The sequence below is a fragment of the Salmo salar genome, chromosome 10 (assembly GCF_965601325.2).
Source record: "Salmo salar chromosome 10, fSalSal1, whole genome shotgun sequence".
Lineage (NCBI taxonomy): Eukaryota > Metazoa > Chordata > Actinopteri > Salmoniformes > Salmonidae > Salmo > Salmo salar.
Genome location: NC_138300.1, coordinates 95,904,575 through 95,919,677, shown reverse-complemented (window position 1 = coordinate 95,919,677; position 15,103 = coordinate 95,904,575). Strand labels below are relative to the sequence as shown.

Here is a 15,103-nt window from a genome sequence, read left to right as displayed (position 1 = left end):
GCTCATATTTGGAGTTTCATAAGGCGAGCGAGCAGTATCAAAATGAAATCGCAACAGCACTGGCAGGCATCGAGGGGGTGGAGAACATATCAGATGACATCATCGTCCACGCCCCAGACAAGGAAACCCATGACCAGCGGCTACATGCTGGACTCAATAGGCTGGAGAACTGTGGGCTTACTCTCAACTCAAATGTCAGTTCAACATGGACACATTGGTGTTCATGGGCATGTAACTCTCACAGAAGGGCATTGGGCCCATAACTAAAAGAGTGAGAGCAGTGGTCGAGGCCTCCGAGCCTGACATTCCAATTCGGACCGGAACAGAAGAAGGCATTTCAGACATTAAAATAGAAACTGTCTGAAGCCGTGACACTGGCGTACTTTGACAAAGACACTCCCACAAAAGTAATAGCAGACGCAGGACCAGTTGGCCTAGGAGCTGTGGTCATGCAAGAACGACACAGAGAAATGGTTCCAGTCTGTTATGTGAGCAGGAGTCTGACAGAGTGTGAATGCAGATATTCACAAACTGAGGGTGAGGCCCTTGCATTGGTTTGGGCTTGTGAAAGGCTTCACCCGTACGTATACGGCAGGGAATTTGATCTAGTGACTGATCATAAGGCGCTAGAAGCTATTTACAGTCCTCGCTGGGTGGGTGCTGAGACTCCAACCCTATGACTTTTGTGTTGTCCACATACCAGGGAAAAACATCATCGCTGACCCTCTGTCTCGTCTACTTGGAAAGACTGCAGTGAAAGACTCACACACACGGAGCAGAGGAGTATGTGAGATTTGTGGCTCTGAACGCAACTCCAGATGCGAGCTTCCCAGTGACACGAGCCTACCAGGCGAGCTAAATTACTTCTATGCTCACTTAGAGGCAAGTAGCACTGAAACATGCATGAGAGCATCAGCTGTTCCAGACCACTGTGTGATCATGCTCTCCGTAGCCGATGTGAGTAAGACCTTTAAACAGGTCAACATTCACAAGGCCGCGGGGATAACCGGGACGTGTACTCAGAGCATACGCTGACCAACTGGCAAGTGTCTTCACTGACATTTTCAACCTGTCCCTGACTGAGTCTGTAGTACCAACATGTTTCAAGCAGACCACCATAGTCCCTGTGCCCAAGAACATGAAGGTAACCTGCCTAAATGACTACCGCCTCGTAGCACTCACGTCTGTAGCCATGACCTGCTTTGAAAGGCTGGTCATGGCTCACATCAACACAATTATCCCAGAAACCCTAGACCCACTCCAATTTGCATTCAGCACCAACAGATCCACAGATGATGCAATCTCTATTGCACTCCACACTGCCCTTTCACACCTGGACAAAAGGAACACCTATGTGAGAATGCTATTCATTGACTACAGCTCAGCATTCAACACCATAGTGCCCTCAAAGCTCATCACTAAGCTAAGGACCCTGGGACTAAACACTTGCCTCTGCAACTGGATCCTGGACTTCCTGACAGGCCGCCCCCAGGTGGTAAGGGTAGGTAACACATCCTCCACGCTGATCTTCAACACGGGGGCCCCTCAGGAGTGCGTGCTCAGCCCCCTCCTGTACTCCCTGTTCACTCATGACTGCACGACTCCAACACCATCATTAAGTTTGCCAATGATACAACAGTGGTAGGCCTGATCACCGACAACGATGAGACAACCTATAGGGAGGAGTTCAGAGACCTGACCGTGTGGTGCAAGGACAACAACCTCTCCCTCAACGTGATCAAGACAAAGGAGATGATTGTGGACTACATGAAAAGGAGGACCGAGCACGCCCCCATTCTTGTTGACGGGTGTTGTAGTGGAGTAGGTTGAGAGCTTCAAGTTCCTTGGTGTCCACATCAACAACAAACTATCATGGTCCAATCACTCCAAGACAGTCATGAAGAGGGCACGACAAAGCGTATTCTCCCTCAGGAGACTGAACAGATTTGGCACGGGTCCTCAGATTCTCAAAATGTTCTACAGCTGCACAATTGAGAGCATCCTGACTGGTTGCATCACTGTCTGGTATGGCAACTGCTCGGCCTCTTACCGCAAGGCACTACAGAGGGCAGTGCGTATGGCCCAGTACATTACTGGGGCCAAGCTTCCTGCGATCCAGGACCTCTACACCAGGCGGTGTCAGAGGAAGGCCCTAAAAAAAAAATTGTCAGACTCCAGCCACCCTAGTCATAGACTGTTGTCTCTGCTACCCCACGGCAAGTTGTACCGGAGCGCCAAGTCGAGGTCCAAAAGGCTTCTTAACAGCTTCTACCCCCAAGCCATAAGACTCTTGAACAGCTAATCAAATGGCTACCCAGACTATTTGCATCCCCCCTCTTTTATGATGCTGCTACTCTCTGTTTATTATCTATGCATAGTCACTTTAACTCTACCTACATGTACATATTACCTCAATAACATCGACTAACCGGTGCCCCCGCACATTGATTCTGTACTGGTACCCCCTGTGTATAGCCTCGCTATTGTTATTTTACTGCTGCTCTTTAATTAATTGTAAAAAAAATGTTTACTTATCTATTTTTTACTTAACACTTATTTTTCTTGTTGGTTAAGGGCTTGTTAGTAAGTATTTCACTGTAAGGTCTAAACCTGGTGTGTTCGGCCCATTTGACAAATAAAATTTGATTTGGGAAGTGGAAGAAGCATCAGCTACAGATGAAGAGCTAAGAGAGGTGAGAAATTCTATTCAGAGTGGGTGTTATAGCAAATGAACTGTGTGTAATCGGACAACTAATCCTAAGGGGAACACGCATTGTTTTTCCACAGTCGAGGTCTCTAGCCTTTGCTCACCAGGGACATTGGGGCATTATAGGCACAAAACAACATCTCAGGAGTAAAGTATGGTGGCCGGGCATGGACAAGGCTGCAGAGAGACACGTCAGGTCATGCCATGGTTGTCAGACTGTAGCATGACCAGATATGCCAGAACCGCTGAGACCCACAGCGCTACCTGATGGGCCGTGGCAGGACATCGCCACTGATCATTTGGGTCCACTACCAATAGGACACTCAAAGCTAGTAGTTGTATACTAATACAGCAGATATTATGAATATGATATCTGCAATCTACTACTGCAGAAAAGGTGATTGATAGTCTGGAGACTATTTTCAGTCATCATGGTCTACCATTAACAATCGATCTGACTGTGGCACACAGTACATGTCATCCCAGTTCCAGAACTTCTGCCAGGAAAATGGGATACAGCATGTAAAAACTATGCCAAAATGGGCACAGGCAAATTGTGAAGTGGAGTGGCAAAATGCCTCACTCATGAAACGGATTTGCATTGGACAAACTGAGGGGCAGGACTGGAAGCGGGAGCTAAACAAGTACGTGACTGTCTACAGGTCCATTGATCCCTCTACCAGCACAGTTGAGCTCCTTTTAAAAAGGAAAACGAGGGGGAAACTTCCGGATATAGCTACATGACAGAGTGACCTGGAAACATGGGACTGTGATTCAGAGTAGAAAGGGAAATCCAAGATCTATGCAGACAACCATCGCAGAGCCAAACACTCGGACGTGGACATCGGTGACCAGGTTCTCCTAAAACAGGACAAACAGAAAAGTTCACAACAACCTTCAACGAGACACCGCACACTGTGATCAGTAAGGAGGGAAACAATGTGGTTGTTCAATCTCCAGCCAAGTTTTCCAGGAATATGACATTTGTGATAAGAAATACAATTGATGAGCCAGATCCACAACCAAAGGACTGAAAGAGACTGTGGAACATAGTCCTACTCTGTGACATTACATAGAGTCCAAAGCAGAGACTATCTGTGCCAGTCAGGCATCACAGACAAATGAAACTGCCACAGAAGTAAACAGACTTTGTCATTTAATAGCGATTTTAGCATGCAAATCTTGGTGGGGCAAAAAAGAAAGAAAGTGGGATGCGTGCCAGCAAAGCCAATACACAACACTTAACAATACATTATTTGCACTATAACGGTGACAAACGGTGCCCATTAACTGTTAGGGCCTACATGAAGCTGTCCCAACCGCAGAGTCCCAACACCTTACCACTGCTACGCCTGACTATTAGCAGAGCCTTGTCTGGCAGCGAAACAGTTCATTCTGCCTCATTTACTGCCTTTTAAAAAACATTGCTGACTTGCTTAAACAAATGTGGTTTCTACTGACAATTGAGATGTAAAAACTATGTCATAAGGGGATGACAAGCGGATAAGAGGCAATCCGTAATTTCGATTAAGACATTAATGAGTGAGCTAGGACGGACGTAGTCAATATAACTATTTGTTCAGTACTTTTGAAATTGTAACGACGGTCGTCAGGAATGGACCACGGCGCAGCGGGTTGAGTGCTCATAATTAACTTTTTAATGAAACCACTTATACAAACAAAACAAAACGATGGACGACGAATACAGACTTGATGGCAAAAGACAGCAATTCAAGTGACAACCTCCCACAAATTACAAACACAAACATACCCTAATATATAGGACTCTCAATCAAAGGCAACTAGACAACACCTGCCTTCAATTGAGAGTCCACACCCCAATTAACTAAACATAGAAAACAGACTAACTAGAAAGAACATAGACTAACAGAGCAGTGACCAAAAAACCCCGGAATACATAAATCAACTACCCTCTACATAATACACACACCCCGAACCACATAAACCAAATACCCTCTGCCACGTCCTGACCAGCCTACACTAACAAAATAACCCTCATACTGGTCAGAATGTGACATTTACCCCCCCCCCCCCCCCAAAAGGTGCAGACGCCGGATGCACCTCTCACACACAAAAAACAACAATAAATAACCCCGAAAACACTAATAAATCCCCAAAAGTACATGGGAGGGTGGCCACCGTCACCGACAAACTGTCACCGTCCCCTCATAAACTGTCTCTACAGTGATGTCCCTCTGTCGACCCCGGACTGTAGGAAGACTCTAGGAGCTCTGGACTCTAGGAGCTCTGGACTGTAGGAAGACTCTGGGAGCTCTGGACTGTAGGAAGACTCTGGGAGCTCTGGACTGTAGGAAGACTCTGGGAGCTCTGGACTGTAGGAAGACTCTGGGAGCTCTGGACTGTAGGAAGACTCTGGGAGCTCTGGACTGTAGGAAGACTCTAGGAGCTCTGGACTGTAGGAGCTCTGGACTGTAGGAGCTCTGGACTGTAGGAAGACTCTAGGAGCTCTGGACTGTAGGAAGGCTCTAGGAGCTCTGGACTGTAGGAGCTCTGGACTGTAGGAGCTCTGGACTGTAGGAAGACTCTAGGAGCTCTGGACTGTAGGAGCTCTGGACTGTAGGAGCTCTGGACTGTAGGAGCCCTGGACTGTAGGAAGACTCTAGGAGCTCTGGACTGTAGGAAGACTCTAGGAGCTCTGGACTGTAGGAGCTCTGGACTGCAGGAAGACTCTAGGAGCTCTGGACTGTAGGAAGACTCTAGGAGCTCTGGACTGTAGGAGCTCTGGACTGTAGGAGCTCTGGACTGTAGGAAGACTGTAGGAGCTCTGGACTGTAGGAGCTCTGGACTGTAGGAGCCCTGGACTGTAGGAAGACCCTAGGAGCTCTGGACTCTAGGATCTCTGGACTGTACGAAGACTCTAGGAGCTCTGGACTGTAGGAGCTCTGGACTGTAGGAAGACTCTAGGAGCTCTGGACTGTAGGAAGACTCTGGGAGCTCTGGACTGTAGGAGCTCTGGACTGTAGGAAGACTCTGGGAGCTCTGGACTCTAGGAGCTCTGGACTGTAGGAAGACTCTGGGAGCTCTGGACTGTAGGAGCTCTGGACTGTAGGAAGACTCTGGGAGCTCTGGACTCTAGGAGCAACTAGACAACACCTACCTTCAATTGAGAGTCCACACCCCAATTAACTAAACATAGAAAACAGACTAACTAGAAAGAACATAGACTAACAGAGCAGTGACCAAAAAACCCCGGAATACATACATCAACTACTCTACATAATACACACACCCCGAACCACATAAACCAAATACCCTCTGCCACGTCCTGACCAGCCTACACTAACAAAATAACCCTCATACTGGTCAGAATGTGACATTCCCCCCCCCCCCCTCCCCCCCAAAGGTGCAGACCCCGGATGCACCTCTCACACACAAAAAACAACAACAAATAACCCCAAAAACACTAATAAATCCCCAAAAGTACATGGGAGGGTGGCCACCGTCACCGACAAACTGTCACCGTCCCCTCATAAACTGTCTCTACAGTGATGTCCCTCTGTCGACCCCGGACTGTAGGAAGACTCTAGGAGCTCTGGACTCTAGGAGCTCTGGACTGTAGGAAGACTCTGGGAGCTCTGGACTGTAGGAAGACTCTGGGAGCTCTGGACTGTAGGAAGACTCTGGGAGCTCTGGACTGTAGGAGCTCTGGACTGTAGGAGCTCTGGACTGTAGGAAGACTCTAGGAGCTCTGGACTGTAGGAAGGCTCTAGGAGCTCTGGACTGTAGGAGCTCTGGACTGTAGGAGCTCTGGACTGTAGGAAGACTCTAGGAGCTCTGGACTGTAGGAGCTCTGGACTGTAGGAAGCCTCTAGGAGCTCTGGACTGTAGGAGCTCTGGACTGTAGGAGCTCTGGACTATAGGAGCCCTGGACTGTAGGAAGACCCTAGGAGCTCTGGACTCTAGGAGCTCTGGACTGTAGGAAGACTCTAGGAGCTCTGGACTGTAGGAGCTCTGGACTGCAGGAAGACTCTAGGAGCTCTGGACTGTAGGAAGACTCTAGGAGCTCTGGACTGTAGGAGCTCTGGACTGTAGGAGCTCTGGACTGTAGGAAGACTCTGGAAGCTCTGGACTCTAGGAGCTCTGGACTGTAGGAAGACTCTGGGAGCTCTGGACTCTAGGAGCTCTGGACTGTAGGAAGACTCTGGGAGCTCTGGACTGTAGGAGCTCTGGACTGTAGGAGCTCTGGACTGTAGGAAGACTCTGGGAGCTCTGGACTGTAGGAGCTCTGGACTGTAGGAAGACTCTGGGAGCTCTGGACTCTGGGAGCTCTGGACTGTAGGAAGACTCTTGGAGCTCTGGACTCTGGGAGCTCTGGACTCTGGGAGCTCTGCACTGTAGGAAGACTCTGGGAGCTCTGGACTGTAGGAAGTCTCACTCGGCTCTGAACAGTGGGCCGTCTCACCTGGTTCCGAACAGTGGGCCGTCTCTCTCCGGGGCACTGTCGCCGGAAGCTCTGGACGAGGCACTGTCGCCGGAAGTTCTGGACGAGGCACTGTCGCCGGAAGTTCTGGACGAGGCACTGTTGCCGGAAGTTCTGGACTGTAGCCAGACTCACTCGGCTCTGAACAGTGGGCCGTCTCACCTGGTTCCGAACAGTGGGCCATCTCTCTCCGGGGCACTGTCGCCGGAAGCTCTGGACGAGGCACTGTTGCCGGAAGCTCTGGACGAGGCACTGTTGCCGGAAGTTCTGGACTGTAGCCAGACTCACTCGGCTCTGAACAGTGGGCCGTCTCACCTGGTTCCGAACAGTGGGCCGTCTCCCTCCGGGGCACTGTCGCCGGAAGCTCTGGTGCGCGGGGCTGGCTTAGGATGTGCCAGACTAAGGACACGCACCACATGGCCAGTACGAGGAACATGGACAGGACGTGCTGGACTGGGCTGACGCACTGAAGCCTGGTGCGTGGTGCTGGTAATGGAGGTATCATACTGGAGACACGCACCTTAGGGCTAGTGCGTGGAGCGGGAACAGGACGTACTGGACTGGGCTGACGCACTGGAAGCCTGATGCGTGGTGCTGGTACTGGATATGCCAGACTGGAAACACACACCTTAGGGCTAGTGCGTGGAGCGGGAACAGGACGTACTGGACTGGGCTGACGCACTGGAAGCCTGATGCGTGGTGCTGGTACTGGATATGCCAGACTGGAAACACACACCTTAGGGCTAGTGCCTGGGCTGACGCACTGGAAGCCTGGTGCGTGGTGCTGGTACTGGATATGCCAGCCTGGAAACACACACCTTACGGCTAGTGCGGAGAGCGGGAACAAGATATATTGGACCGTGAAGGCGCACTGGCGGTCTCGAGCGCAATACTGGCTCCACCCTTCCTGGCTGGATGCCCGCTTTCCCCTGACAAATGCGGGGCGCAGGTACTGCGCACACCGGCCTGTGAATACTAGGCCTCAACGCTGTACACCTCACTCCAACGCACGGGACCTGACTAATACTAGGCTGCCCCAAATAAGCACGAGGATTTGGCTTGCGGCTCAATCCTGGCCCTGCCAAACTACCCGTGTGCCCCCCCCCAAAAAAATTATTGGGGCTGCCTCTCCGGTTTAATAGCCAGTCGTGTTCCCCTGTAGCGTTCCCGGTCTTCGCTCCATTTTTTCCATGGGCCCTCTCCGGCCATAATCTGTTCCCATGTCCATTTCTCCCGTTGGTCCAACTCAAATTCCCTTTGCTCCACTAAGTCCACCTGTTGCTCCTTCCTCCGCTGCTTGATCCGGATTTGGTGGGAGGTTCTGTAACGACGGTCGTCAGGAATGGACCAAGGCGCAGCAGGTTGAGTGCTCATAATTCACTTTCTAATGAAACCACTTATACAAACAAAATAAAACGATGGACGACGAATACAGACTTGACGGCAAAAGACAGCAATTCAAGTGACAACCTCCCACAAATTACAAACACAAACACACCCTAATATATAGGACTCTCAATCAAAGGCAACTAGACAACACCTGCCTTCAATTGAGAGTCCACACCCCAATTAACTAAACATAGAAAACAGACTAACTAGAAAGAACATAGACTAACAGAGCAGTGACCAAAAAACCCCGGAATACATAAATCAACTACTCTACATAATACACACACCCCGAACCACATAAACCAAATACCCTCTGCCACGTCCTGGCCAGCCTACACTAACAAAATAACCCTCATACTGGTCAGAACGTGACAGAAATTTACAGTGATAGAATTCAGAACATGGGCCGCTCTTACAGTGTTCCCCCTGTACACCAAGTCAGAACCGTAGGATAAATAAAAGGAGCATATAAGCAGACAATGAAAGCTCTTACAATATTTGATGGTTACATTTCTCAAAAACAGGTTATAGGCTACATGTGCACCACCAAGTCAGAACAGTAGGCGAAATGAAGAGGTGAAAATAGACCAAATGATTAGGCTGAGGCATGTGGGCTACTAACAGCTTTCTACACAACAGACACTTAGAATTACTTTCAGTATACATATCTCCCTGGTATACATATCTCCCTGGCATATTACATAATTTATGCAGCAGCATACAATACATTTTTGGACTCACCTTGTTATGCTGTGCTCACTTGAACAGAAAGGTGGTTAGCCACTGATTCCTTCCAAATCACTCATTGTTGAATTTACGATTTCCAACTTGTTGTGTTTATGTCCAATGGCCAATGAGCACCGATACATTTTATCTATAATTTCTCTTCATTATTTCTCTTCATATAACAACGATTAAAAAGGATTTGCCTGTAGATTGTCGACTTGATTCATGATGACTGCTATTTAAGAAAGCTACTGTAGATATAATGTGATTTGACTGCATTTTCTATATGGCCAATAACATTGAGCCTTCTCGGATGGGCACTTGTAATGTAACTCTATGGCAGGACCCAAGGGGCTTCAATTTTCGAGCTCTACCCTTAGACTTGGCGGTGACGTATGACGTAGTGTCCCCATGAGTGACAGAACACTGAGCCAATCACGGCGCAACGCTCCGTGTATTCTGCTGGCTTGCCCCACCACCATATTTTGGAGCTGCCTTACTCAAAAAAACAAAAAGAGACCGTGTTTGTATGTGGCTTTATTAACTCAATGATATATATATATAAATATATATTTTTTTTACATTGTTTGCAAACTGATATGTGACACGTATTAATCCCAAAATAACATGCAAAACAGGCAAGCCCCCCAAAAAACAGGCTCTGCCCCAACTGCCCTGAATGACGGGTCGCCACTGTTGTCATTAAATAATTATCCTGCACGGCAAGAGGTAAAGAAAACCAGTATAAACTGAAAAATTACAAGTACAAAAGACTAATGCGAAGACTCTGAATGTTTGAGTTATGTTGTGAAAAATGTGCAGAATGTTTTGTTACAAAATAATCTAAATAAATAGATGATAATAACACTTTTGTTTTGCTTAGAAGTAAGCTTAAAAAGGAAAGTCTGTTAGGAGAACAGAAATAATAAGATATTGAACATAATTCAGTTATTTATTGGTAACACAAAGGTTGCTATACAGGGAAAGAATGAGTGTTGTTGTGGATGTCATGTTGACATCGAAGTTCATATCCAAGTAAAGGGGGGATATCGTGTATTGATGTGACATAGTGATGTATGACGTCACCACGTCAGTAAAGAAGTGGGGGGCGTGTTACACAGACAGTGATGGAGTAAAGACATGTTGAAGTTTAACTCTGAGTCTGGTTGATTTCATTCAGTATAATATCCTAACTTAGCACAATTTGTAAGAATAGGATTAAACAATACCCACATACATTTATAACTGTTACTGACTTCAGTGTTAGTTTCCTTACATTTCGCATCATACCATTACATTGCTTGTTTACATTTCTTTCCTCTGCCACGTTTGTGTGGTTGTTCCTAAGGATAGCTAGCAATAGTGGATCATATTAGGCTAAAGTATTACAAATTGTGCAATCATTTAGGACATGTAGCCTATCTGAATAAAAAAACTCCCAGCTCAGAGTAGGTTTTAGGATGATGTTAGACACTGCCCAGACAAACTCTGAGCCAGGAATAAAATCAACTCCAAAAAAGTTTATCTCAGCTGGTAATCATGAAAGTCTGAGGTTTTGCAAAGGAAATATAGTGATGACGCTAATTGACCAAGTTTCAAATGATGGGTGAATGTGACTGTACATCAAATGTGGCAATGGTAATACTTTTAATACAAATTTTGCATTACACGATCACTTTGCCTAGTCTTAATTATTGCCTAATATGCTGAGTGTACAAAACAATAGAAACACCTTCCTAATATTTAGTTGCATGCCCTTTGCCCTCAGAACAGCCTCAATTCATCAGGGCATAGACTCTACATGTCATGCCCTGATCTGTTTCACCAGGCTTTGTGATTGTCTCCACACATCTCCAGGTGTCACCTGTTTTCCCCATTAGTCCCTGGGTATTTATTCCTGTGTTCTGTTTGTCTTTTGCCAGTTCATCAAGTCAACCAGCGTGGTTTTTCCGTGCTCCTGCTTTTTCCTTATCTCCGTTTTTCTAGTCCTTTGGGTTTTGACCCTTGCCTGCCCAGACTCTGAGCCCGCCTGCCTGACCATTCTGCCTGCCCTTACCTTGAACCTGCCTGCCACTCTGTACCTCCTGGACTCTGACCTGGTTTATGATCTTTTGCCTGTCCACGACCTGTTTCTTACCTGCCCCTTGGACTATAATAAATATCAGAGACTCCAACCATTTGCCTCCTGTGTCTGCATCTGGGTCTCCCCCTGTATCGTTATACTACAAGGTGTCGAAAGCGCTCCACAGGGATGCTGGCCCACGTTGACTGCAATGCTTCCCATAGTTTAAACATGGAGCCTGGTGCACAGTTCACTTTAGACTGGACCATTGTCATCACAGTTTCATGATTAGTGAGGATTATTAGGGTAGATTTATAGGACCATATCGTACAGTTTTCTCAACTTCCAATATTTCATGGAATATGGCAAATTTCAGGATATTTTTTTTATATTCATCAATATATTTTGTGCGTATAGTCTCTCCAAACCTATTTAAAAAAAATATTATTCATAAATACTTTCCTAACCCTAAATAATATACAAGATCACAGTATTTTTAAATCTACCAATTGGTGCTGAAAAGGAGATAAAAGTATATGTATTTACCTGGCTTTCTTTCATTGATCCTTAATATTCTGGATAATACTCTCCATATGTTCCAGTGAGTTTGTCGAGAAAATTCAAATTAAAGGTACACTAAATTTAAAGGGATGGCTTTAGATAAATGTAATGAAAACCCTATTGAATGAAAACTCCAAGAGAACATCTGTTGGCCAGCAAGTGAGAGGGTTTTCAGCTGTTTAATAAAATGTATTCAGCGTTCTCAAGGGAACCACGCATGCAAAGCCATTTACTAAGCTGTATAACGTAAGTCTGAATACCAACTGCTGAGAAGTGTGTAGGATCAGGCCCTATGTGTATCAAAGGATTCCTTTGATGAAGGAAGACTGATAAAGACAGAATAATAGAAAAGGAAACCATTTTATTAAATAGAGTTTTGCATATCATCCAAGATTAAATAGTTACATAAAATGTACCAAAAATATAGTACAGTATAAATATTTTTTTTTACCAGGTGATTTGACTCAGCACACATTCTCATTTACAGCAACGACCTGGGGAATAATTATAGGGGAGAGGAGTGAGCAAATTCGAAGCTGGGGATGATTAGATGGCATATTAGACAGCCAGATTGGGAATTTAGCCAGGCCCTCAGGGTTAAGACCCCTACTCTTACAGTAAGTGCTATTGCATCTATTACTGACCACAGACAGTCAGGACACCTGTTTAACATCCCATCCAATAGATGGCACCCTACACATCACAATGTCCCCAATCAAAATGTTTTCAGATCAGAGTGCCTCCTACTGGCCCTCCAACACCACTTCCAGCAGCATCTGGTCTCTCATCCAGAAACCCACCTGGACCAACCCTGCTTAGCTTTATTGGCAAGCCAACAGTGGGATGCATGATGGTATGCTGCTGGCATAAGTGCTAATACTGTAAAGAAGAGAATGAGTTGGGATGTGTTCAGTGAGGCATCATATTCAGAACGTTGTATATAGAAATGTAATGAAATAGAGCTGACATGACTCACTGCTCTTCAGGATAGACAATCATATGTGTTCTATACAATGCATTTCTATCTGAATGCAATGTAACGTTGTCATTGAGAATCCATCTTGGAATGTCATTGAGAACTGATCTTGCCCCCCTCGCTCCCCCACCTTCCCTCTCTGTCACTGCTCTAACATCAAAACATGTGGTTTCCTGGCAGAGGCTGTCTTAGCTTTCAGGAAAACCTCTCAGTGAGTATGATGACATCACTACACACATGCAGTCTAGTCCTCCATGGAGCAGGCAGCAGTGCTCAACGTGTGTGTGTGTACATTCTGCAATACAGCTGATTCAATGCTTAGTAAACACTTCCCCTGTGCCACTGACTGACGGGTGTATAATGCTACAAAACAAAGCTGCTTATTTTTCTCTTCTTCATAGAAATAAATATAAATAAATCTACAGTCCTTGTCTAAATAATATAATATAAAATGTCTTAATAACTTAGCGGGAGATGGTGACAGTGGGATGATCTACATTTTGGAGAATCTTCAGACACCATGACCCCACTGTCCAGTCTTGCTTCAACTCATTCTAGGTTTTCAGCAGGTCACGAGTTAATCATAGTTCAGTTACTCAGTGACAGTCACTGTCAGTAACAGTTGTTCAGCATGGCACAAACTGATCTGAGTTCAGTTGCTCAGTGATTATCAACATTAGTAACAGTAATTCAGCTGATCCAGGTTCAGTAGTAACCGACCGAGGTAGCCCTTGAGTCTGTTTAGCGCCACTGGACCCACACTCAGACCATACTTCCTGGTAGTGTCTTTCAGCGCCTCTGACAGCCGTCCCTCTCCTGTCTGTTTCTGCTGGCGGCCTGGGCAGCGTGATATCATCCAGTTCTCCAGCAGACCCCTCATAGTGGAGGTGTCTTCCACCAGCTGTTTGAGGTCTGCCCAGTCTAGGAAGAGCATTAGGTCCTGGTAGAACCCCATGGTCTCCATTATGGAAGGCAGACTTTCTATATGCTGATCTACTGCAGCCGCAGGGAGAAATGGGTCCATGCCCTCGATTAGGTTAGGAGATATATCCAGCTGGAGGAAGAGATAAATGTGATTAATATACGATTAATGTAGGCTATAGATGCTGTTTTTTTGTTTGTTTAATTCATCAACAAGCTAAAGACTGCATAAATCAGTACACTAATGATTGACTGACTGGATGACTGATTGATAGATTGGTTGATTACCTTATTGATCCTAATCACCATGGTTTGAGCAAGGTCTTTCACCTTGGTCCTCACTACATGCAATGAGAGTGAAGCTCCTGCCCCCACGCTGAACAGAGCCAACAGAGAGGACAACAGGAGGGCCATGGAGCAGTCCATATCTGTAGTTTGGTTGAATGGGCGTATGTGCCTGAACGTGTGTACCTGTGTCAATATGTGTGCAGGTTTTTGTCTAGAACCTGGTGGTTTCTTTGTGTTTATATAAAGAACAGCACGGGTACTCCTGTAAGAGAGAATATATACATAAGCAGGTTGTTCTACTATGGTCTGTTGTGGAGCACACGTACAATTATCCACTTTAATAATATGAATCTGATAATATTTAAAGTCTAAACTTCAATGTAATGTTTTGGTTGGAGATTAATGTTTGTTTTAGACAAATCAATACTTGGCAGAGGGTCAGTGGTGAAATTCCCACTTAGAGAGAACAGCCTGCCCTCTGATAAATAGACTACAGATAAGGCTCACTGTACTAACCCCATCCTACTGAAAACAGACAGAAATCAGTCGATCAGGTTTATCTGATCTACTTGGCTTGCTGAATATTCCACATGCTTCCTTTCAAAGGTTTTCTCTAAAGTTGAAAGGAACTTTTTTTTAAAGTAAAATGTTAATTTAAAATAACTGGCACGTCACTTCATGAAAGACAATCAAACCAAACCACGCAGTACAGACAAGATAAAGTTGAACTACATCACCTGCTCAAATCTATACATATGATCTCAGTAGCACATACTAACACAACAGAGAGAGAGAGAGAAATGAGAAAGGATAATAGACAGAGAAAGAGTAAAAGTGTTATAGAGAATGATAGAGGTAAGATGGAGAGAGTGAAAAAAGGAAGTGTAGAGGAGAGTAGAGAGTGTATCTTACCTCTTAGGGTTTGTGTATGTGTCACTCCCAGGCTCCATCAGGGCTTCTCTTATAGCTGAGGGCAGTTGACTCATCTCTTACTCACCCTCACCTCGCCTG

At 45.9% G+C, this 15,103-nt stretch overlaps 1 protein-coding gene across 1 annotated transcript; it reads right to left on the bottom strand.

The window, feature by feature from the left end:
• Positions 1-12,363: 12,363 nt before the first annotated feature.
• lepa (leptin a) lies at positions 12,364-14,355 on the bottom strand. The gene is made up of 2 exons (XM_014124944.3): positions 14,093-14,355; positions 12,364-13,937 (listed from the first exon to the last, which is right to left on the bottom strand). Exons 1-2 carry the CDS (start codon positions 14,228-14,230, stop codon positions 13,560-13,562), a joined length of 516 nt encoding a protein of 171 aa, XP_013980419.2. The 5' UTR covers positions 14,231-14,355; the 3' UTR covers positions 12,364-13,559.
• Positions 14,356-15,103: the final 748 nt, after the last annotated feature.